Source organism: Rhipicephalus microplus, chromosome 5 (assembly GCF_043290135.1).
Source record: "Rhipicephalus microplus isolate Deutch F79 chromosome 5, USDA_Rmic, whole genome shotgun sequence".
In the NCBI taxonomy this organism is placed as follows: domain Eukaryota; kingdom Metazoa; phylum Arthropoda; class Arachnida; order Ixodida; family Ixodidae; genus Rhipicephalus; species Rhipicephalus microplus.
The window spans coordinates 125,972,313-125,998,198 of record NC_134704.1 but is presented as its reverse complement, the minus strand read 5'-3'; the positions used below and the strand labels follow the sequence as shown (position 1 = coordinate 125,998,198).

Genomic DNA, 25,886 nt, shown 5'->3' with positions numbered 1-25,886 from the left:
AAACGTCACGCGTCCGCTGCAGTCGCACGGACGCATCCTGCCAGGCATTTGCAAAGGCAGGCTGCATCCGTAGTGTTCTGTCTAGTGTTGGTCTACTGTTTCTACAAATCTGTCTAGTGTTTCCACTCGACGTGCAGTCAGCGTTGCGGGCATCGGAGAGAGCGAGGCGACAGAGAAGTGTGTTTCGATTGGGTGGAAAAGCTGGCAGCTGCTGCGTGTGAGGAAGAGAGTGACGTCAACGCGTGGCGGCGACTAGACCTACTTGGCTCCGCTCCAACATTTGCGACGAGGGGTTCGTACGGACGCACGAGACAGCGTTGCGCATGTAGGTTAGTCAGAGCTGCTTCGCATTTAATATCTTTTTCGTAAGGTGGAGTTCGAAACTGGTTGCAGGGCCACCGTCCGAAGGTGAGCGTAGTAACCCCTTAACTATCCGGGTCAAGGTGGGCTAACGTAACAAGCAATCATGGGAACAATACAACTGCACTGTTGTGGGCGAGAGAAGGAGAAAGTGGTTGAAAGAGAAAAAAGAGAAATAGAAACGATGCGAAAGAGAAAACGAAACAGACTGAGACACTAAGAGAAAAAAAACATAGATTGAAGTAGAAATAGAAATTATATTGCATTAGAAGATTCACTGCAGGGGTGCAACAGCTGTGCCAATGGAGCCAAATTGATACAATTTCCCATTTTTGCGCCGAGCTGTGCCAAAATCACGAAACTTGCTGAAATTGCGCCTAAGTGGCCGACCAGCCTAAATTTTTTTCTTTTGCGCTAATTTCAGCGAGAAATGGAGGATACGTTGGCCACCTGTAGCTTAACTGCGCCATCAATCAGGGATCCAGGTGCGCAGGCTGCAGACCCTAACTTTAAACTACTGTCAGACCAAAACCTCGCGAAACGCGATCGCTCAGATAAAGTAACAACGTCCGCTGACCACAGCGAATATCTATCGACGGAACGACGCAACTTCTTGTCAAAAATGCGTGGCCATAGTCAGCAAACGCGGTTACGGCGGGTTAAGAACTAAGGCTGCAAGCGTATATGCCACTGTTACTGCGCGTGAACGAACTCGACGTGTGGCGAGCGCCAGCATTGCTGGGGACCACTTTGGTTGCCATAGGAGCGGAACATACGACAGATATGCGGTTCCGTCGACGGGAAAATGGGCGCGTTCCGGTGTTAATTTGTCTAGTCAAACGTGCCTTGCAAGCTTGCCGAGAATTTGTGCCCTGAGCCTAGGATCCCGTCGTCAAAATAAAAAAAAGGGGGGTGGAGTGGGCGGGGGAGTGTAGCGGTTCGAAAGTTTCTTGGCCTTGTTCTAGCCCGTGCAAAACGCCACTTAAGACACCTTTGCCGCAGTACACCGGTGGCCCGCGGAAAAGCATTTCAAGATTTTGAAGGGGTTGTTAGCGCTAGTCACGGGACACAGCACGGTTTGCGAGCACATAATTGTGAGTACTAATATAATTTCTGACGTCTAAAAAGGTTACTGGAAGTAACTTAGACACTTTTTATTATTTCTGCAGGCCTTCGATATCAAAGAAAATTGTGTGCCACTGCACCTTTTTTTTTGCCACCTCTTCTTCTCAGTTTTATGAATCTCCTAAATATCAAGGTCGCCAGCTTGGCAAATCCACATTTCAGTCTTCAGGGTCTCTCAAAGTATTTGACAGGTGTGGCGAATGCCAATGTGCACTTTATAATCGTTTGCTAAGTGTGGTGGTTCGAAATACTACTTATATCAAAATAGCAGTGGTGGTTCAAAATACTACTTATATTAAAATAGCAGTGTTCATATTCACTCTGTGAGGTTTAGAGGGTGTAGAATGGTTTGTGCATTTTTTTAGATACTTCTTTTCTATACTGCTTCAAATCGGGTCTTTCGTGATGAAACATGATTGTTTTTCCCCATAACCTGTTCCAAGTTCGGATTTCTGTGCTCCAATAGTAACATTTTGCTGCTCCGAAAATCGTTCCAAATTTCATTCTGGCTCTTGCACCCCTGGAAGAATAGAAATTAGTATAGCAAAGGGGTGTTAGAAGATATTGAGGTGAGGAAAAGGAGCAGGGCCAGGAAAGGCCATCAGCTTCGCTGCTTCAATACTGTTTGCACCTCAAGCGGATAGCTGCCCCAGTTTTATTATTGTTATTATTATTGTTTATTATTATTTGGTAACGACGGGTGCTTCTGAACGCAGGAGGTGACGCGTTCAGAATTCTCTCAGCCCATGCCCTGTGCCTCGGGTGACGGCGAATCACCTAGCCCTACGAACAATCATACCTTTGACAGGAGAGGCACAGCCTATCGAGCACGTGGTGTACGGTTTGGCGGCGCAAGAGGTGAGTGCCTAAATGACCCTTTAATGGTCCTGTATTCTGCACAACTAAATATGGAATACTATGGTGTTGGTATGCAATACGGGTTAGTGTTCTCTGATTGGCCATTATGAATTTGCGTCTTCCCCCCTAAAATCACACACATACGCACACACAGGCATGCAGCCATGCATACATGCAGATGCGCGCACACAGACACAAACACACACATCACGACAGTGTGAAGTGTAAAAACGCGAAGCAAACAAAATGACAGTCCATATAGCAAGTGCTCAATAGGCCCGAGACTGGTTTCGTTGGCATGCATTGATTCTAATTATTAGAACTTGACGGAGCACCGTTTGAATTTAACGGCTTTTCGAGGAACGGAGTAAATGAGATACGCACCACCAGCCGACGAGAATGGCTTGGCTCCTAGAGATTGTCAGATTGGCCGCAGTGGGTTCCGAGGTTTTTTTTTATTTATACAAGTACCTCACGGATTCCACGAAGGAACATTGCGTCAGGGGGGGGTGCATTTTGATTTACATAGAGCAATGAAAAGAATATATACTCATACATATGCAAAGTCTTGGCTGTGCAAATATAGGAAAGAAAGAAAGAAGCAGCAAACAATAACATTATATTGTGACGGAGCGAGGTCTTGGCTTACAGGACAGCGTCCACCGAGAGTCGGCAGCCGAACAAGATGTCTGAGTTGCCTCTCGTGCAAGCGCCTAACGCACAGGCGTCTTCTTCATCTTCGCTAAGTGCCACGCTTGCTCCTGTCGATGATGCACCGTAACATGACTCCCCTGCGGCGGAAGCGCCGTCACGGCGCTTAGTACGGCGGCGACGAATGAGGAGGGTGATACGGTTTCAGTCTGGAAACGTGTACAACGTCTGTCTGGAGTGAGGTGGTCGAAAAGGCATTGTTTAGGGGTGCGATCTCGTAGCTCACGTCACTAAGTTGTCGTAACACTTTGTAGGGGCCATGGTAGTGTGATAGTAGCTTCTCTGATAAGCCGACTTGGCGGTTTGGTGTCCAGAGAAGTACCAGAGACCCCGGCGAGAAGTGCACGCTTCGGTGGCGACTGTCATAGCGGTCTTTTTGCTGCGCTTGCGACAAGTGCAGCCGATCACGGGCAAGCTGACGGGCTGCATGGGCTCGAGAAACGACATTGCTGGCGTACTCAGTAGACAAGGGGGCAGCCGAAGGAAGGAGCGTGTCAAATGGTAATGCTGGATGTCGGCCAAATAGCAAATAAAACGGCGAATAACTAGCTGTGTCGTGCCGTGAAGAATTGTACGCGAACGTGACAAAGGGGAGTGCTTTGTCCCAGTCACGGTGATCTGGCGAAACGTACATTGACAGCATCTGCGTCAGCGTTCGGTTCAGACGCTCGGTCAATCCATTTGTCTGTGGATGATAAGCGGTGGTAAGCTTGTGCTCAGTGGAGCAGGCGCGGAGAATATCACCCACAACACGTGAAAGAAAGTACCTTCCTCGATCAGTAAGCAGCTGCCGCGGAGCGCCGTGATGAAGAATGACTTCATACAAGAGAAAGTCAGCGATATCAGTGGAACAGCTTGTCGGCAGTGCTTTAGTGATGGCAAAGCGTGTGGCGTAGTCTGTGGCGACTGCAACCCATTTATTTCCGGAGGTGGACGTAGGAAACGGGCCCAACAGGTCAAGGCCAACACGGAAGAATGGTTCCGTTGGTATGTCAATGGGCTGTAGGAGGCCAGACGGTAGCACAGAGGGGCGCTTGTGGCGTTGGCAGCAGTCGCAAGCAGTGACGTAGCGAACCACAGAACGATACAGTCCGGGCCAGAAAAAGCGACGTCGCACACGATCGTAGGTATGAGAGACGCCTAGGTGACCGGCTGTAGGTACGTCATGTAGTTGTTCGAGAACGCTGGTACGCAGGTGATGGGGAAGCACGAGTAGTAATTCCGGGCCATCAGCGTTGAAGCTGCGACGGTACAGAATGTTGTCGTGCAGTTCGAACAGGCGAACGGAAGGGTCTGTCGGAGCAGACGTCAGACGCTCGATAATGGAGAGTAACGACGGGTCACGTCGTTGTTCGGTGGAGATATCACCCAAAGCGTGGATGGAGAGAACGCAGGGGTCTGAATCAAGGTCTGTCAAGTCGGGCGTTTCAACCGGATAACGTGACAAACAGTCTGCGTCTGTGTGGAGGCGTCCCGACTTGTAGTGGACCACGAATGAGTATTCTTGCAGACGGAGCGCCCAGCGACCAAGACGTCCAGATGGGTCCTTTAGCGATGACAGCCAGCAAAGAGCGTGATGGTCCGTAACAACGGAAAAAGTTCGGCCACACAGGTAAGGCCTGAATTTCGCCACGGCCCACACTAAAGCTAGGCATTCACGCTCAGTGATGGAGAACTTCCGTTCGGCAGGTGAAAGAAGACGACTGGCGTAAGCAATCACGCGGTCCTTCCCGTGCTGTCGTTGGCCAAGGACCGCTCCAATTCCATGGCCACTGGCATCGGTCCGAAGCTCTGTATGTGATGCTGGGTCGAAATGGGCCAGTACTGGTGGCGTAGTCAGCAGATGGATAAGAGCCGAAAAGGCGTCCGCTTGCTCTATACCCCATGCGAAGGGAACGTCCTTCTTTAAGAGATCAGTAAGCGGTCGAGCGATGTCGGCGAAGTTGCGGACAAATCGACGAAAATAGGAACATAGCCCTACAAAACTTCGGACGTCCTTGGTTGAGCGTGGTTCAGTAAATTGTTGTACTGCTCGCACCTTTTCGGGATCTGGTTGAACACCATCGGCACTGACAAGGTGGCCGAGTATGGTGATTTGGCGACGTCCGAAATGGCATTTTGCAGAATTGAGCTGGAGAGCAGCTCTTCGAAAAACATCCAGAACAGCTGACAGACGTGTTGTATGGCTGTCAAAGGTGGGCGAAAAGACGATGACATCGTCTAAATAACATAAGCAGATGGACCACTTATATCCTCGGAGAAGGGAGTCCATCATGCGCTCGAAAGTTGCCGGCGCATTACACAGTCCAAACGGCATGACTTTGAACTGGTAGAGGCCGTCGGGCGTAACGAAAGCGGTTTTTTCACGATCCATGGGGTCGACGGAAATTTGCCAATAGCCGGATCGAAGGTCGACAGACGAAAAGTATTGGGCACCATGGAGGCAATCGAGGGCGTCATCAATCCTAGGCAAAGGGTAGACATCTTTGTGGGTCACTTTGTTTAAATGGCGATAGTCCACGCAAAAGCGCCAGCTGCCATCTTTCTTCTGAACGAGCACGACTGGGGAGGCCCAGGGGCTGGATGAGGGTTCTATTACGTCTTTAGTAATCATTTTATCCACTTCATTTTGAATTACTTGGCGTTCCTTGTGAGATACGCGATATGGACGCCGCCGTATAGGACTGGCATTACCAGTGTTGATCCGGTGAGTCACTGCAGTTGTTTGGCTGAGAGGGCGGTGGTCAAAGTTGAAAACGTCTCTATATGATGTTAGCAGACTACGGAGGCTGGCAGCTTGCACTGCAGTGAGGTCGGGAGCAATCATCTTGTTAATGTCATCTGCAGGCAGAGTGTAATTGCGGCCAAGACAGGGGGATGTAGTATCGGTGTCCAAATCAGTAACGTTGCAGCTGTCAAGTGGAGATAGGGTGGCCAAAGACATGTCTTGCGGGATAACTTGACTCAAGAGACTCACGTTGAGTAGTGGTATAACCACTGTATTATTAGCGACGGCGACAACAGTGTGAGCAAGGGCGACGTCTCGGGCCATCAGTACGTCGACTATAGGAGTGACGAGGTAGTCACCGTCGGGCACATGACGTGAGCACGACAAAGTGACATATGTAGCAGCTTGCGGAGGCAAGCGAACGTGGTGACGAGAGCGTAAACGGGGAAAATAGTCTGCTGGAAAATCGGCAGCAAACTGCGGCAGTTCAAGCTGAAGAGCACCAGTGGCACAATCAATGAGCGCAGAATGACGTGACAGGAAGTCCAAACCAAGTATTAGGTCATGAGGACACATTTCAATGACGGCAAACTGAACTAATGTAGGATGACCAGCAATGGACACACGGGCTGTGCACATCCCTTGAACATCAGGGGTCCCCCAATCAGCGACACGAAGTTTGTGGGAAGCGGCAGGCGTGAGCACTTTTTGTAGGCGTCGGCGAAGGTTCGCACTCATTACAGAAATGTGCGCTCCAGTATCTATAAGGGCAGAAATAGGCACACCGTCAACGGCAACGTCTAACAAATTTTGTCTCGTCGGAAGCGTCAAGAGAGGATTTGTGGAGGGAGTCGAAGATGCAGCGTCACCTCCGGGCGCTGCACCGTTTAGTTTTCCGGGTAGGCAGGAGCGGGGTTGAATGGAGATGACGGCCTGCGAGTCTGCGGTGAGCGAGACGACTGGCGACGTCCTGGAGGCGAACGCGACTGATGACCATGCGGGGACGGAGATCGGCTGTTGAACCTTTTGTAGTTGTTTTGCGGAGAAGGCTGCACGGCAGACGCGAAGCGGGTGCTGTCCTGTCGGTAGTGAGGTTGAGATGAAGTCCGAGGTGGCGAGGACCAGCGGTAATTGCAGTAACGGACGACATGACCGATACGGTGGCAATGAAAACAAATTGGTCGATTGTCGACGGTTCTCCACGCCGCAGGGTCGCGAGATCGGGCCGTGAACTGCTGCTCGCGATAGGACGAGGGTGGACGCCATGAAGCTCGCTGCGGGCTGGGCAAAGCGCACGCCGAGGGAATACCTATGCTGGCGAGTTCTTGGCGGACGATGGCTTGAACCATGTTAGCAGTGAGTGGGGTGGTGTCACTTGCAGCGGTGTGAGCCGGAGCAGAGGCAATGGCTTCAAGTTCGCGCCGTACAATTCGGGTCACCTGATCCGATGAATCTAGAGGTGGTGGCTGTGTTCTTGCACGGTCTTCGCAAGATGATGTTGCAGCCGTATTCGGAAGGCGGGTGAACACGCTGTTAATCCGCCGGCTCTTCGCTTGCTCAAAGCGCCGACATTCTTTTATAATGGCGTCCACTGTAGAAAAATTTTTGCAGATGAGGAGGTTGAATGCGTCATTCGCAATCCCCTTAAGAATATGCCCGACCTTGTCAGCCTCCGGCATATCGGCATTGGCTTTGCGACACAACGACAACACATCTTCTATATAGGAGACGTAAGACTCGGTCAAGGTCTGCGCCCGAGACGCGAGCATTTTGTTCGCGGCCATTTTTCTTCCAATCGGCTTTCCGAAAAGGTCTAGCATTTTCTCCCTGCACACTGCCCAACTCACAAGTTCTGTTTCATGGTTCTCATACCACGATTTGGCGGTTCCCCTAAGATAGAATAACAGGTTTGCCAGCATAAGAGTCGGGCCCCATCGGTATCGAGTACTCACACGTTCGTACTCTGCCAGCCAATCTTCAACGTCAACTTCATCTGGATCGCCGGAACCGCTGAACGTGCCAGGATCCCGCGGGGGTTCGAGCACAAAGGTTGTGGTCGCAGAAGGAGATGTAGTTACCGCATCATCTCCGGCCGCAGGAACACCAGGAGCAGATGCAGATGCCGTACTCTCCGTCCTCGTTGTGGAATGACCCTTCAAACTTCGGCCGCTGCGAAGTTCCGTTGCGAGGCGGTTGCCCAGCACTTCCACCAAATGTGACGGAGCGAGGTCTTGGCTTACAGGACAGCGTCCACCGAAAGTCGGCAGCCGAACAAGATGTCTGAGTTGCCTCTCGTGCAAGCGCCTAACGCACAGGCGTCTTCTTCATCATCGCTAAGTGCCACGCTTGCTCCTGTCGATGATGCACCGTAACAATATAATTTGGAACGATAATACATAAGTATATAATATAAAATTGTGAAATACTTTTCTATAAAAACCACAAAAAGGAACGACAAAATAGCCAACAGTAACGTTATACAATTTGAAACGATAATATTTAAGTATATAATTCGGGGATAAAGCCTCACAGTGTTAGAGGGGACTGGATTAAGAATCAAAAACTAGCAGGAGTACATAGGTAAGATGCACACTACTAGAGTTCAAGAGGCAGTTTTTCAAGCAAGTTCCTAAAGATCTTGGTTTCTCTGATATTTGCTATATTTTCAGGAATATTGTTCTAGAGTACAATGGCACGTGCTAATTCAGATGAATTAAAGAAGGCCTTAGTGTGCCTGTATAGACGCTGAAAACCGAGGTTATGCTGCAAACGACGGCAATATCGACGAGGTTTGAGAAGTGGCAAGGAAGAACAGCGCTTGCTGCTGGTGATTCTGTGCAACAGACACAAAAGAGAAATGTTTTTGGAGGATGCGAGGGAGGAAAGAGAGAGCGACTGCTTGATTTTTGTTATGCTAGATTGCCTGCTGTAGTTGATGATGATTAGAGGCCGGATTTTTAGACACTAAAAAACTGTGTTTTAGGTGCCGAAGACAGGCAGATAAAACACTGTTTTAGGCCCTCAACATCATAATTATAGGCACAATAAATTTCTACAAAAATTGAAATAGCCCAAAACAACTACGTCGGTGACTTGTATCTACGGCAAGAAGCAAAGAAATGATACTGTTTAAGATAGTCGAAAGATACCAATGATTGAACATAGGCACGCATTTTCCGCACGATTTGCAGTATGTGGTCTCTCGTTTTATTGTCTAGCATTGTGCGTCAAGTGTCCACCATTCAATTAGCACTCTTCTAGGTCTCTTTCGTTTCGTTATTGCTAGGAAGGGCAATGCAGGAGCAAATAACGAGACCACTGATATCCTAGAAGAGAGGCATGCTAGGTCTGATCCCGCGTAGGACCAATTTCTCCTTTATCGGTGAACACCGTAAAGGGCCCCTCACTAGGTATGGGCATTTTGAGCTGACAAGCGTAATGGTGCACTGGGCACTCCAGATCATTCCTGTTAAAATTTGCAAAATTACATGTCGCGGAAAAATGCTCAATTTTTAATGAATGCCACCTGCCCTTCTCATGGGTGTGCACCCCAAGATCTAGACAGGGACGTACAGCAAGGGCAGCCTGTTTTTGGACAGCCTGTTTTTACGTCGCTTCTTTACGTTGACATTGGTCACCTGACGCCGAATACCGGACGCTCTTCATCAGAGCTTTGTTAAATGTTTCTAGCTATATCTAGAAAAAGAGATTAAAAATGTCCCGTCTCCTGATTATATTCTGCACTTTGAACGGTACCTGATTAAGAGCGTTGCATGTGACATTACTCTTCTTGGCATGTGCAATATGTGTGTTCTGTTGTGTAGCATGAATGAGGGGTACTTTGATTTGGGCTAGCTGTTTCATATCATCTTCAAAGGGAAGCACAAAGACAAAAGGAAAAGAAAGACAGTGCTCTTTGTCTCTATGCCTTTTTTTTCCCTGTGTCTTTGCACTGCCCTTTCAAAATCACTACTATAATGAATCAAAGCTGAGAAAAATAATAAAACATGCAAACCGAATCTTAGCTTGTTAATGTTTTTATTTTTCTTTTGAATAGCCTCTAGATGCTTTCCACTAATCGGCCCTCGTTTCGCATCCGCCTCGGTGGACCAGTTGCTATAAGATGCTCCACTGCTGACCTGAATTCCGCGAGTTCAATTGTGGCCACGGCGGTCACATCTAGAGGGATGTGAAAAAGTAGATGCTCGTGTGCTCCGTGATGTCAGTGCACGTTAAAGACCACCACATGGGGTAAATTTGCATAGACCTCCGCTATGGCATCCCTCATATTCATATCGTGATTTTTGTAACGTAAAACCACACATACTACCACTACTACTACTACTATTTCTACTACTACTACTATTGCTACTACCCAATTTCGCTGGCGTTAATTTTCTCGTCGTTCCTGCATCATGCCTTTGCCAAGTCTGACAACGCTTAGCTTGTGTTTGGTGCCCCGTCTCTGACCGCAGTTTCAGCGGAGTGACGTGGTGTATCGCGGCCACAATACATGATCTTTGCAAGCCTCTCCTAAAGTACATGCACTGACTGATACATCCCACAGAAACTGGTAATACACAATAGAGAATGCTGAAACGACACAACATCAATGATGTTCGTGCACAAGTAGGCTGGGGCACGTCATGCGCGATTCTCCAGATCCGATACCGAAGAGAACAGGGGAGAAATGAGGCTCACAATGGCTACTTGGGACGGGAAGCAAGGGACTCTAGTTTACTTCTGCGCATCATGCTTTGGTGGCTGGTAGCGAACTAACTTGAAAAATCACAGTGGTAGAACACTTTTCATGGGGCACGCAAGAACTTCTAGTGTCTAACTGCAACTTATTATGTCACCTAAGAAGAGAGACACTTAAAAAGTAAATTACAAACAAAACAAAAGCCGCATGCACATCACATTTTTTACCCAAAAGCGCTGCACCAGATGGGTTAGAATGTCAAAGAACACACGCCCTCATTGACACAACACACTCTGTTCTCTTTATAAGCCATTTCATTCTGTCATGAAACTAACAAAAATTGAAATAGTAGAAAAATTATGTCTGATACAACATTTTAAAATCTTAATTACCATTGTGCAAAGAGGACTATTTAGGAACATTCATTTTCGAATGCAAGTTTTACCATGAAATGCTTGACATAGGAGCTTTAACTGCAGTTTAGTTCGACCCAATGGTGGTAATACCAATCCTTGTTCATTTTTTATATTGTTACAGCTGTCATTTTTGAATGATGGCTTAGGACAAAGCTTGAAGCCCTGTTCTGTATTTTTTTGTTTATCACTTAGACATGTGACAAGGGATCTCCTACGGAACAAGTGTATTCAAGCATACGGTTAATGTATGCTAAGTACACCATTAATTGTAAACATGCCGGCGCCTGTCTCAGGATTTACTGTATAAAGTATAACAATTTGGCGACCTTCGCCACCACTGAATCAACAAGAGCATTCCATGAGTGGCCCTCCAAAATTTTTCATTCGTTCTCCAGCTACCCGCGGCTGTCCGAAAAATTCTACTTTTCCTTTCCCATCGCAACACCCAGGTTTTCATGGCAGTTCTTCAGTTCCTTCAGGGCACTGGACAGCTGTCTGTTAAAGGCGATCGTCACTTCCTCGGCCATAGGCGTCACTTTTATTTTTTTACCCCATCTTTAATTCTCTCTCCTCCTTCCTCTGCAGCCGTTGAGACGTGCTTTCATTTAGGGCTGCAAAAATAGCATCTTTTGTACTCCTCATGCCCCTCCTCCAATCGCTCGCAGCATGTCAGCTTTGTCTTCGTTAAACGTTATAGTGTTTGGAAATATCAATGTTGCCTCTTTTACATGAATAACGGTTTCATACCATGCTCGAAAACAAAATTTGGGCTTGAATAGCGCTCATATAGGCACTCATATAGGCGCTCATTTGAAACATAGCCATTTATAAGCACTTATAGGCATTTAGGCACGAACACTCAAAATAGGCATTTATGGGCACTATAAAAATACCATAAAAGCCCTTCTTAACCTCTAATTCATGCTTATATATCAAAATGGCACAATAGGAACGCAAGGAACAAAATAGGCATTAGCCTGTAATCCAGTCTCTAATGATGATAAAGCGAGCAGCGCGGTTTTGAACAGACTCCAGGCGTCGGGATAGGTAATCTTGATCAGGTGACCATATAGAGGATGCGTATTTGAGTTTAGGACGTACGAATGTTTGGTAAGCGAGTTCGCCCGTGGAAGAAGGGCATCACGAAAATTGCCTTTTAGGTAACCAAGCATTCATGACGCATCAGCTGTAATCTTGTTCATATGACTAGACCAAGAAAGGTTCGATGTCACATGGATTCCTAGACACTTATAAGATGAAGTGGGTGTTAGAGGGCTACCATCAAGGAAATACAGAAATGTTGAGAGTCAGCGCATTTGAGTGAAGGTAATTTGATTACACCTATTAACGTTTAAAGTCGTTAGTCAATCTGAGCACCATGTGGTTAAACCATCAAGGTCTTGTTGTAAAGCTGTATGATCTGATGGTGAAGTGATTTTGCGATAAATTATGTAGTCTTCCGTGACATGGGCGTGGGCAGGAGGGTGCAAAAGGGACACTTGCCCCCCTCAAGCCTCACCAGCCTTTTCCCAACCCAAGTTGCATACGTACTCTCCCCTTTCCCCAGCTGTGATGCAACACTCGTTTGCACCCACCAAGAGAAAATCGTTCCAACGACCTTGCCCCATGAAGAGGCAAATTGGTGATGTGATTTCTGAGGGAAGATAATTAATAAAAATAACAAAGGACCAACAACACTCCCCTAGGGACACCAGATGTCACCCCTCAGAGAGGGGAATACATATTATAAATTACAATACACTGTTTGCGAAAACACAAAGTTTCTAATCCAAGGGACTGTAAGTGAATTTAAGTTCAAAGATGATACTTTAGCTATTAAACGACAATGGGCTACACGATCAAATGCCTTAGAAATGTTGATGAATATGCTGTCAGTAAATTTTAATCCATGTTGTTAAAGGTCTCATGAGTGCATTTGATAAGCTGTGTATCACAGGAAAGTTTTTTGCGGAAGCCTTGCTGATTTTAAAAAAAGCATTGGTTTTGCTCCAAGTATGATGCAACACGTGAAGAAATAATGTTCTCAGGTAGCTGACATGGGATGCTTGTTAAAGGTATGGGACAATAATTTCTGGGCGGGCATTTACCCCTAGATTTGAAGACCAGAATAACCTTTGCGATTCTCCAGTCATATGGAATCTCGCCTGTTTGTAACGATTGCTGAATAATGTGACCAAGAATTGTATTAGACGGAACAACGGTCTGATTTAAGATTCTAGACTTTATGCCGTCAACACCTGAACATGTTGACGTCTTAAGATTTCTTATTAGGGAGGAGATACCTGCAGGATCACTGACTATAGGATCCATAAAAAGATACTGAACTGTAGGTGTTGGAGGCTTGCTAGTGTAATTTTCTTTTATAAAAACTAGAAGTGAAATAATTGATAAACAGGACTGGGTAACATTCTGGAGAGACTGCAACACTGGCACTGTTCAAAAACATGATACAAGTGTTAGATCGTGTGGGGGCGATTAATTTTTATAATTTCTTGGGCTCGTTTTTTAAAAGTTACTGTAGGTCATGTGAAAAGAACTTGTGTTTCGCTTGACACACAGTATCACAATAAACCTTTTCAGAAACACGATGCTTCGCCCATGCTACCGAAGATTGCGACAACTTAGCCTTGCTGAAAAGATGCTTCTTTTACTTTCAAGGGTGTGATGTGTACGAGTATACTATGGTTTAGATATATTAATGCAAATTGTCAAGCGAGGGATATGTCAATGCACCGGGCTCAACAATATCTTTATGAAAGCACCAGTTTTCCTTGACTGAGCGGTTGAAGCAGGAGAGAAGTCTTCTAAATGCTGATTTATGGATTGATAATGACCTCTTTTATGGTCAAGTATTGGCCATGGAGAGACATAAGGCTTGGATGCAGGTAAGTTAATAGATACTTGAATGAGGCGGTGGTCACTGAGACCATCTTCCATCCAGATATAATGTTGAAGTAGCTTTTTCAGGAGCTGACGATAGAAGCAGGTCAAGAATATTGTGATGGCACGTGGGTTGGTCAATTAATTGAATAAAGGAGAAATGAATGGTTAGATCGAGGAACTCTCTGGGACTGTGTGATAGGGAAGTGAGATTGGACCAGTCAATTTCAGGGTAGCTGAAATCCCCCAAGACGAAAACATCAGCTTTAGGAAACTTAGAGGGCAAATTTGTGAAGTTATCGTGCAAATCAGTAACATTAAAACTTTCCGAGCAATCTGGCATGGCGACCTGTTACGTACTCTGACAATTGTTTTGGATGCATGTGACGAGGAGCACACCCAAACAATTTTCAACCGTGACGGAATGTCAATGACAAAAGACCTGATATGATCTTTTGTAGCAATAACTACCCTCCATCCCATTACCACCACCAGCTCTACCTATCTTATCTTTTCAAAAAACGTAGAAAGCATGGGAATCAAGCAAAAGTTCACTATCTGGGATAGTAGGGTTTAGCCAATTTGAGTAAGCAGCAAGATATAGCAGTTGCTGTTTTCAAGATAAGAGCACAACTAAGTACACTTTGAAATAATACTACGTATATTGGTGTATGATAAGGGGAAGTTCTTGTACGGAATGGGATCAGCAATTCAGCATGTGGAAAAAAATTGTTTGCAGGTGCGCGCTTAGCCATCCTGCGTGCAATATTACGATGCGGGTGTTATTTTGTCATTGATTGCATCGTACATGTATTTAACATTATCGATACGCAGTTTATCGACTGAAAGCTTGAAAGGCATGTTTTTAGTTTTTCCAAATTTCAAGAGCTTTTTCCTAGCAAACCGTGTTTGAGGAGCAAAGTCTTCACGGATGGCAATAAGCGGGCCTTTCACTTCGTGGCCCATTTACATGATGCTGTGCTTGTCTTTAAAGGAAGTGAGCTTTGTAATGATCAGTCTGTGCTTATCAGTGCTGTATCTGCCAAGCCTGCAGGCTTTTCAATTTTGTGAGGATTGAAGTCGAGGTGCTGCAAGCATAATTGAATAACCTTCCATTCGGTCGAGAACCAGGACTCTGACGGTTCGTCGGGTAGGTTAAAGAAAAGCAGGTTAGAACGTCGTGACCTGTTCCCGGTATCTTTGCATCTTGATTGAATAGCTTTAATTTTTCACATATTTTGTTGTAGAAAATTTTTGACGAGGTAGTCGATGAACCGTCGCTTTGATTTGAAGCCATAATGTCGAAATTCACAGCATGCATCCGGGAGGATATCAGCATTAGTTCTACATCAAAAGAGGTCTGCCAAAGTTTTAGGACGAGCAAATCATTCAGAGTAGATCATTCAAACTAAAGACACACTAAAGCGAACAACAATTTTTCTCGTGTTAATAAAAATTGGGAGGTCCTTAAGCTTGACCTTTAAGAGTTGAACACGATAGCGATATCCTTACCTTAGTGCGTACTTTAACCATTAGTGCATACTTTTTATTATTGCGGTAGCAATTATATAAACAGTCTCGGCTGGTTTTTTGCCGTCGCTGCTACCGCCGTCATTCACGTGTATACATACATAAATACATACGAACATACGTACGTATGTACATACCTACATACATACATACATGCATGCGTGCATGCATGCATGCATACATACATACATACATACATACCTACGTACATACATACATACATACCTACGTATACATACATACATACATACACACATACATATTGCCGCGAACCATGCATTGGGTTTGTTTATTAGTGTTTTGTTTTTTCGGCCTGGCTGCGCCGGCCTGTGCTATCGCCGTTTTCACAGCGTTTCGAACAAACGCTACCACAGCGTTTCGAACAAACGCTATCGAACAACGCTTCAGGCGTTGTTTGATAGAAACAACGCTTCAAGCGTTGTTTGTTAGAAGCGCTGTTCGAACGAACAGCGTTTCTAACAAACGCTATCCCGGCGTTCCCGATACAATTCGACTATTCGAGAAACCCTCGCGCCGAGGGATATAAATTCCCGCACAGCCGATGCCGCGTCATTCGATCGCCGACGCTCACTAGCGTGCCCGTCGTTTTGCTGGCCGCTGCTTCGCCGCCTGTGTATTTTTTCAGTTGTTAGGGGAGCACAGGTTCGCTCCAATAAACTTGTTTTCTTCATAGACAACTGCGTCGTCCTTTGCTGCGTGACAATATATACATAAGGGGAACGTTGCGCTAGCCTCCTCTTTTTGCGGAGCGAACATAGTCTTTCTGGCCTCCGTGGTCTGCATGTGCGCTTATCTCATGAGCGAACATAGTGGGAGGGAGGCTTATGGTTGCTCCGCTATCACGGTAACGATCAGCACGTGCCTAGTGCCCCAACAGCAGGCGGGAGCATCTACGGGCTGTTCTCTCAGCCTGAAAAAGCAGTGCCAAGAGTGTACTTGGAACGACTGTGTTCTCTTACGCCAACGTTTCGTAGAGTTACGATTACGTGAGATCGGATCTAAATGAGTTGACTGCCAGCCTCACTTAGTATAACATTGCAATTTGTCACTTTCACATTCATTGCTTCACCTTTTCGGTGAATCTGATCTTGTGCAATCATCTCTGCCACAGTTGTGAACTGCACTTGACAACATGCACATGAGTATACATAGTCACTGAGGAAGTTTCTTGAGACACAGCTAGGCATCCAGCGGCTATGCAGATTTTGCAAATGTTGTACCGTTTGTCATTAGTTATTCGTGTTTATCTGTACCGGTGATTACGTTTCGTGTGTCATTTGTGCATGAGAAATGTGGGGCACGTTTTGATCTGCTTGCTATTCTTCGCATGACCTTCCAATTTGTTGCTGTCGTGTTCATTGCTTTGCCTTTGCGGCAAAGGTGTGACTTTTTGTATGATGCTTGTGATGCAGTGCACAGAATGAAAAAAAAAAGTGAGAGACGAGACAGAGTGATGCGCAAAATAACAACCACTTTATTTTGATCATGAACAGCCTTATGTACAAAAAAAAAAATAGACATGAAATGAGGGGAGGAGGGGATTCAGTAATCAAAAAACAAATAGAATACGAAAAATAAAAAAAGAAACATATCCAGTAGTCAAACAATGTCACTGAAACGTGTGAAGAATTTACATATATGTAGTGATACGGTTTCCTTCAAAAAGCTAATTTCATTTTGAGAGAGAGTAAATAATGGAGTACTAATGCACCTTTTACCGATATGCATGTAAAGAAGCTTCCGTAATTCTGCTGTCTGTCTGATCAGAAGATCGCCTCAAGACTTTTGTGACAGGAAATATCGCCGTGCACTTGCATTCTACCAACTTGCTTTCATTGCAGCCTTACGATTGATGTTACTCGAGAAATTTAAATTTCTCACACACAAATTGTAGATAATTTACTGGCTAACCTCCCTGCCCTTCGTTCATCCTCCTCATTCTTCGTCCTCCTCATCCTTTATCCTGTGGATTATTGCAATGTAATCAATAAAATTGAAAGTGGCTTGTGTCAGTCAAGCTTTCGCAAATATGGCTGCATTCCGTGTAGTAGGTATAACATGCTTTAAACCACGAGGAATGGTGCATGTGAAATTTTTTCAAAATTGCTATTGCACCCACTATACAGGTACGAGCTTTTAAGGGAACTTGCACAGTAACATGTGTGCCGTTTGGAATGGGTGGCCGGCTTCAAACGGTGAAGTCACTGTGATAATCACATGTTCTGATGCCCGTTGGCAAGGTACGTTAGTGCCATGCAATATTACTGTGATATTACATGCATTGTGAAGCCTGTATACAAGACGCGTGTGTCTGTAAAGAATGAATTCATTTTTCCGCCATTTTCAAGAAGAGGAAGTTACTTTTTCACTGGGTTTACAAGCTGAGACGTGGCTATGTGGTAAAAGAACCTGCTTGCTACGCCAATGGCCTCGGTTCGATCTTCTCTCGGACCCAGACATATTGATTATTTATTTTATCTGCCTCATTCTCAGTTTTTTGCCCAAGGACAGCAAGTGATGATTTATCGCTCACTACCAACAGCGCCAGCACCGATGCTGGTATTTCTGCAAAACAAGCTTTTTAACGCTATCGCACAAATACCAATATCTAGTACCAAGAAACGCTTTGTACCCTTCAAGAAAAGAGACATCTGACTGCAGAAGGATGGACTGGGGTGTTGGTGATTTATCCTGGCCGTGTGTATATACACAAATTGTGACATGCAGTTGGAGCAAGCTGGATGAAAACAAAGAGGACCATTAGATATAGGACAGCAAATAGCAAAAAGTCGAAGAAGACGAGTGATGCTTAGGCGATAGTGTCGTGTTTTTGTCTGAAATGTAGTGTTCTTGCCTGTTTTGTTTACGTGTGTAATTATCTCAGTGTGTGCGCACGCACGCGCGCACACACACACACACACACTCTCTCTCTCTCTGAAAGTAATATTTCAAATTTCAATGAACCAATTTGTCTTCATGAAGATGGTTGACAACGTTCCCGTTGGGTTATAACACACACACACACACTTATATATATATATATATATATATATATATATATATATATATATATATATATATATATATATATATATATATATATATATATATATATATATATATATATTGTCACGGTGTCGTGACGTGGCCGAAGACAGGAGTTTTTATGTTGGGATATAACTGTTTATTCGGGCGAACCTGTACCCGGTAAACGGAAAGTTCGATTACAGTAGCAGTCTTGCACAGATAGCAGTGAACGGAGCGTCGGCCGTCGATCAACTACTGACAAGCGGCGAAGCGCGTCGGCATTTATACTCTTGCCGTCGAATGTTCTAGCGTTATCGCTGGCAGTGGCGTAGGTTCCAGAATAGTCTGTACAGTTCGCAGGGTAGGCTTGATCTTATCGAAATGATCTACTATGACGATAGTTATAGCGCGAGAACAAAACGACGACACAGAGACAAGAAGGACACGAAAGACACGAGCGCTCGTGTCTTTCGTGTCCTTCTTGTCTCTGTGTCGTCGTTTTGTTCTCGCGCTATAACTATCGTCATGCCATACCAACTAGCCCAAGCTGCCACACTTCTGATCTACTATTGTCTGGAAGCTTCTCGAAAAATGCAGGCGCGGTTTGCGCTGAGAATTGTGTAGTGTTTTAGGACGATAACAAAACTTGGGAAATTGAACGTGGCAATATATATATATATATATATATATATATATATTGCTTACTCCATATCAAAGTGTACCTTGTAAATTTTGGCCATCTTTGACGATCATGTTCAAAAAAATCATACAGGTATATTTAAATGTGAAAAGTAGTTATTGAGACATTATAATTTGCAAAAAAAAAAAATTGCCTTGCCTAGAGGGCGCTTAAAAACTTTATGCACACCTTAGAGACTTGGAAGAGCCACCACATATTAAAAATTATGTTTGGGAAGGGTGTAACAGGACCATATCGGAAAGGAAAGGTGGGGGTGTAGGAATGCTAATTCACCGCGGAGCCAAATGGGTTAGAGTGAAACAGACGTGTTCAGAGCACCTCTGGGTTCGGGGCACAGTAGGTGGAAAGGAAACGTGGCTAGGGGTAGCCTACTTGTGGACGGGGAATAACTGCAGAGAAAAGAATCAGGAGATAGTGGATTGCATGAGTGCGGATATTAAGGAATTTGGTAATGGGGCCGAAATCATCCTTCTAGGGGACATGAATGCCCACATACATGACCTTGACGGATATTCAGACACCAATGGGAAGTTATTACTAGATCTTTGCGAGCAACATAGTCTGGAGATAGTTAACACGGGGCCTAAATGTGACGGCCAGACCACATGGGAAGTCGGAAACAAGCAATCAAGTATTGATTATTGTCTCATGACTGAAGGAATTTACCACAAACTGACAGAAATGAGGATAGACGAGGAAGGCATTAACAGCTTGGGTAGTGATCATAAACGAATAACATTACAAATGGGATACGAAACTGAAAATATGAGCATGGAATCAAAGTCTGGCAGCTCGTATTTAAATGACAAACAAATAATAAATATAGCCGCAAGAGTCGAGGAAGAAGTAGGCGAAATACCAGGCAAGGACTGGGAGTATAGTGAGCTGTTACATCTAATGACGAAGGAGATAGGGAAAGAGAAGAAAACTGTTTGCTGGAAAGGAAAAAGGAAGCCAAAAAGTTGGTGGAACAAGGAAATCCGGGAGGCGATCGAGAAGCGACGCGAAGCCTCACGGGAGCATAGAAAGGCAAAAAAGGAGAAGCGGCCGCAGGACGAAGTCAAAAAAATATGGGAAATATATTTAGAGAAAAAATCCCTTGTACAGAAATTGGTAGAGGCAAAAATTAAAGGTGAAAGTGAACGCTGGATGACAGAGATACACGAAAAAAAGGAGGCCGCGCCTAGGATTTTTTGGAGCCACATAAAGGCGCTAGGTAGGAAGTCTGTCACAACGCAACAACATATTCTAGATGAAGGAGGAAATCATTTGGAAGGGTACGAAGCGCTAGGTTACATCCAAAAGGTAACAGCCGATTCGTTTCAAAAGAGCGTCCAGGGGATCTCCCCGCTGAGTAAAAGTGTGGCGGAGAAAGCAACAGAGGAAGAGCTAGTACTTGATAATTTCAACTGGAAAAAGGCCGAAGGAAAAATTCCAAAGCGCACTGCCGCGGGTTTAGATGGGATTCCCGTTAGCCTCATTAACGAACTAGGACATAACACTAAAGAAGCATTGTTAAAAGCAGTAGAAAAAAGCTTAAAGGACGGACAAATACCGGACAGTTGGCGACAAAGTAGAATGAACTTAATCTATAAAGGCAAGGGAGAAAAGGACAAGATTCGCTCATATAGACCACTAACCATTACATCGGTACTATACAGGATGGCGATGCAAGCAGTAAAAATGAAAATAGAAACATGGGCCGAACATAACGATATTTTGGGAGAACTTCAGAACGGATTTCGAGTCGACAGGCGGTTAGACGATAACCTGTTTGTTCTCACTCAGTGTATAGAAATATCCAAAATAGAGAATAGGCCCTTGTACGTGGCTTTTCTAGACATCACTGGGGCATACGACAACGTTAATCAGGAAATTTTGTGGGATATATTGAAAGGAATGGGCATGGGCGACGACTGTATACAGCTTTTGAGGGAGATATACCGAGAAAATACAGTTTGCATAGAGTGGGAAGGAATGCGTAGCAAAGAGAACGTTGAGGTTAGCAGGGGTCTGAGACAGGGATGTCCTTTGTCCCCGCTGTTATTCATGCTGTACATGGTGAGTATGGAAAAAGCGCTAGAAGGTAGCAACATTGGTTTTAATCTGTCACACAAACAGGGCGGCATGATGATTGAGCAGAAGCTTTCAGGTTTATTTTATGCGGACGATATCGTCTTATTTGCGGACAGTCGAGATGATATACAGCAGCTGGCGAATATATGCGGAAGGGAAGGTGAAGCTCTTGGACTAGGATTCAGTGTAACGAAGTGTGGATTGATGGTATTCAATGATCCCTGTGATCAGACGGTGTCCATACAAGGCCAAGAAATACCGAGGGTAAGTGAATACAAGTACCTTGGAGTATGGGTAAATGAGAGTGATAGATACATGGAGGTACAGGAAAAAGCCTCGGCAGCAAAAGGAAAGAGGAATGCGGCAATAATGAAGCACAGAGCGTTGTGGGGATACAATAGGTATGAGGTGCTTCGAGGTCTGTGGAAGGGTGTAATGGTTCCAGGGCTTACTTTTGGGAACTCAGTGGTGTGCATGAGGGCAGAGGTGCAAGCGGGAATGGATGTAAATCAAAGGACTGTGGGACGCCTCGCGTTGGGTGCTCACGGGAAGACGACAAACGAGGCTGTAAAGGGCGATATGGGGTGGGCAGGTTTTGAGGCGAGGGAAGCGCAGAGCAAAATAAGGTTCGAAGAAAGGCTAAGAAATATGAAGGAGAGTAGATGGGCAGAGAAGGTGTTCCGTTATTTGTATAGGAAGAGCGTGGACACACAGTGGAGAAAAAGAACTAGAAGACTCACTAGTAAGTATACGGCTGGTATTGTAAGCCGTATGTCAACAAAGAGCGTTAAGGGAAAAGTCAGGGAGGCGGAGAGGATTTACTGGATGGCAGCTATGGAGAAAAAACCGGCTTTGAGTAACTACCGAAAGGGCAAAAATGAAATAAGGAGGGAGGCATTTTACGATAATTCAAGGGGAAGCGCTTTACTGTTTGAAGCGAGATCGGGTTGCCTTAGAACGCGTAGTTATAAAGCAAGATTCAGTAAAGAAGAAGAACAATGCACATGCTGCGGGAAAGATAAGGAAACGGCGGAGCATGTTCTGATTGAATGTGGAGATATCCACCCAGGTGTACGTTTGGGCACGAGCCTACAGGAAGCCTTGGGTTTTAGGGACAACAATGGAAAGCTGAACACACCCGCGATTGAAATAAGTAAGAGACGGTTAGAGTATTGGTGGCAGAAAATTAGAGAGAAAGGACAAAAATAAATATTGGAAAAATAAAATATGGACAGTGTGCCGTAAATGGCAGAGAACTTGAGCTGAAAATTTACCTTTTTTTCCATTAAGATAGAATTTATCGAAGTAGAGGCATTAGGCCAACATAAAAAGAAAAAAAGGTTTTTTTTTTTTTTTTTTTTTTGTCGAGCCTGGTGGCATACTTGTCACCACCCCGTTATAAAGGGGACGCTCATAGCATCCATCCATCCATCCATTCAAGTACAACTGTGTCCTGCTAAATACTTTATACAATATTACTGGTTTGAATAATTAGTATGAAACAATTTTTTTCATTAGTTTCAAGGTGCTACGATTTCATGAATATGATAGTTCATTCATTTTTACTTTATTTTTTCCCCTTTTTTGCTTTGGTGAAAATTTACAATATGCTGCAAGTTTAGCATCTTTTACAAAAAAACACAAATATTTTTGCCAGTCAAACATTCTTATTTTGGTTAGAGAGCGCTACACTTTAGTGAACTTGTGGTAGGTAATGGAACAGGATTGCATTAGGTTGTCGACTATTTTAGACAGAAAACAGTGACTCCTGTCTGTGATATTCTGCTGTACACCTTCACTCGCAAAAGCGCACAATGTTGTTGCAGTCTAAGTGCATTTGTTTGTTTGTTTTTCCATCAGAACAATGGCACGCACCCACTCTAGAGGATTCGTCCAGGAATTAGTGTTTGTAAATATCCGCTAAGCACTTCGTCGTCGTGATTCTTAGCCATCCCCTTAGCTCGTGACAATACTATGCGGATTTCCCTACAGTTGGGTGGATGCCAATTTTCCGTTTCATACTGTCATTGTAAACGTTATATAAGTGCACTACATAAATGTCAGCAACTCCAACTACGGGAAACCATCAGTCATGTCATGGTTTGTTTCGAAATACTCTTGAAGGGGTCTTTTTTAGGAGGGCTTGCTCGGTGCCAGAACAATGCGGCAAAAATCCGGCGGAACACTATCAAGGGGAGGATTGGGAGAAAGGTAAGTTACTGATCTGGTGTTCTCTAACTCTTAACATATCAATTTTCATGAGTTTGCATTTGCAAGTGCGTTCTCCCATTGGCCGGCCGGCTTCTCTAATGACATGTCCCACATCGAGATTGGTTGAAAATTCTCTTGCGAACATTCTTAGCTTGCGACGTTTTTGTGATTATTACTAAAAAAGGGGATTCCATTCGCGGCCTTGTGGCTATATGAATCCAACCCACTTCTTCGAAATCCGCAGCGCAGCAACTCTACCTACCACGGCAGGTTGAAATATGAATCCAACCCGCTTCTTCGAGATCCGCAGCGCAGCAACTCTACCACGGCGGGTTGAATGAGGCTCTTGTCACGAATTCTTCGAGGGAGTAGCATATGCAAGACACCGATACATATTGTCTGTTGTTATAGGACATGCAGTAGAATGCCACTTGCGCTACAAGTGCTGCAAGTGTAGAACGCACGCTCAATGCAATGACCCGTTTCGATTCAGCTTAATCTGAACGCGTATGCGAGCGAGAAATCGCAGAATGGAACAGATTCCTCAAGTGATGTAACACAATTCCACATCAAGAACACAATTTCGTATTGGTAATTTTTGCATGAAAAACGATCGTATGGCCCCCGCCCTATAGGTGTGCAAGATACAATTGTGTCTTCATTAATCGAACCGGAGCAACACATACACACATGCATGCACACGCACACACACATGCAAAAGAACACTTTTTAGATCAGTTTGTAGCATCATCGTATTATGATTGTGCGTGACTGTGTACTCTATTTTCTTGTTGATATAACTTTACATCTCACTTTATGTCAATGTGGAGCCCATTCGCAATAGGAGTGCATGCACTGATGCTCTATGGCCGAAGTTCTAGCTGCTCTGCAGAGCAGTTAGATGGTCCAAGAAGTCGGGATTCAGTTGAATGTCAGTGTGATTCAGGGGGCTCTCACTCGAAGAACGAAGGTGCTGAATTATGTTCCAAAGTGCTCGACTTTGACTAGTGCCAAGTTTAAAAGCGTGCCACGCGAGCACTTTTTACAGTGTTTAGAACTTAGCTGTAGAATGTGTCATAAGTTCATCAGTTGCAGAGTTATATTCGGACATTTTAGGTTACCTGTAATGACTGTCATTAATTCCTGTACAGCATTCATGTATTATCAATTGTGATAAAACGTTACGAGAACGAATCATTATCGTTTATCATGAGTATCTATTCGTCGAAAAGTTGTCTGTGGAAATAAGATGTCGGCTTCTTATCTCTGCAGAATACGCTTTGCCCGATGGCTCTACCGCAGAGGGCGGAGGCGACGACAAGATCCCAAAGAAGAAGGAGCAGAAGAGAGTACACTGGGAAGAAGGTATGGCTCCGTTCCAGCGACATGTGTCTGCATCTGTTGAATATTTTAATAGTCTGACGCCGAGAGCATTGACTAGCACATTGGTCAGTATGGTATCGCAGACGTGTTTGCATAGCCTACAGAGCGTCACATTTGTAGAGTCATGTGACCTAAACAGAAATGTCTTCTATGTCGTCGCTGGTGCAGGGACACGTCTCCGTTGACCTTTGATCTGGTTGTATACAGCGACGCTCGCAAAGCAGTGAGAGCCGCAAATCAGCAATGCGTTGGTTAATCCCCACAATGACATGGGCTATCCGCAGACACGCGTCAAGTAGCTTTGCTTATGCAGCGCCACATATAGCATTTCCCGGTTGTTAAAATTCTGATGCTGTTATGACCTCACACGTGGCATTTTTTGCTCTGGTCATATGACTCTGCCGCATTTGGGAACTCTGGCCCTGCGATCATTAAGCCACCAGGAGAATGGCGGTTGGTACATGGATTTGCTTATAGCCTTCGTGCTTGCGACTTTTAACGCGCTTGCGGCATCGTTTATTACACATGCTTTGGCGTTCATTTCTAATAAAAGAATGGATTGTTGTGAACTTCGTGACCCCATTTGAAATAGCCTAAAAGGCCAAGGCGGTGCTGATCAGTGGTCGATGTGATCGGTGGATGTGCTTAACATTTTCTGAACTACTTCTGGTGACAGAGTGGCTGCATGTCGGCCACACGGAGGGAAACAGAACAGGAAGACGAACTTTAGGCAAATCTGTGCCCCAGCCACGATTTATACGTTGGCTGAATTGCTGTGGGCTGTAGCCCATAGACTTTAGGGGCAGAATTGGCTGTATAGGGCGTCTTTAGAAAATTCTATAGTAGTGACTGTGACCGCAAATCTTTCCTGCTGCGTTCTTTATAATACCGAAACTTGTGAAAATAACCACGATACACGAGCACGAGCACCTACACGTGTTGCATCCTACACGTTTCTGCCACTATAATCACGATGGCTACAACAAGCATTTTCATATACAGGTTAGCTGATGTAGCAGCATGGGACTGCATGTTGTAGGGATCGTGGTTAGGTGCAGTAATGTGCGTCTGCATTTCTGTTTGTGTGTGAAGTGAACTAGTAACTTAACGGGATAGTCCAGCACACAATGCGCAGAC

At 45.0% G+C, this 25,886-nt stretch overlaps 1 protein-coding gene across 3 annotated transcripts in view; it reads left to right on the top strand.

The window, feature by feature from the left end:
- The window catches only part of LOC119173728 (uncharacterized), a 137,470-nt gene that overhangs the window by 48,265 nt on the left and 63,319 nt on the right, over positions 1 to 25,886 (top strand). Inside the window, exons 1-4 of one of the 3 annotated variants that reach the window (XM_075895929.1) lie at positions 308 to 1,454; positions 2,202 to 2,343; positions 23,280 to 23,366; positions 24,639 to 24,731. In XM_075895929.1, the coding sequence (XP_075752044.1) occupies positions 2,232 to 2,343; positions 23,280 to 23,366; positions 24,639 to 24,731 (292 nt within the window). In that variant the 5' untranslated portion in view covers positions 308 to 1,454; positions 2,202 to 2,231. Of the gene's footprint in view, positions 1 to 307; positions 1,455 to 2,201; positions 2,344 to 23,279; positions 23,367 to 24,638; positions 24,732 to 25,886 lie in introns of those variants that run through there. The other 2 variants (XM_075895926.1, XM_075895927.1) reach the window with 2 other exon arrangements.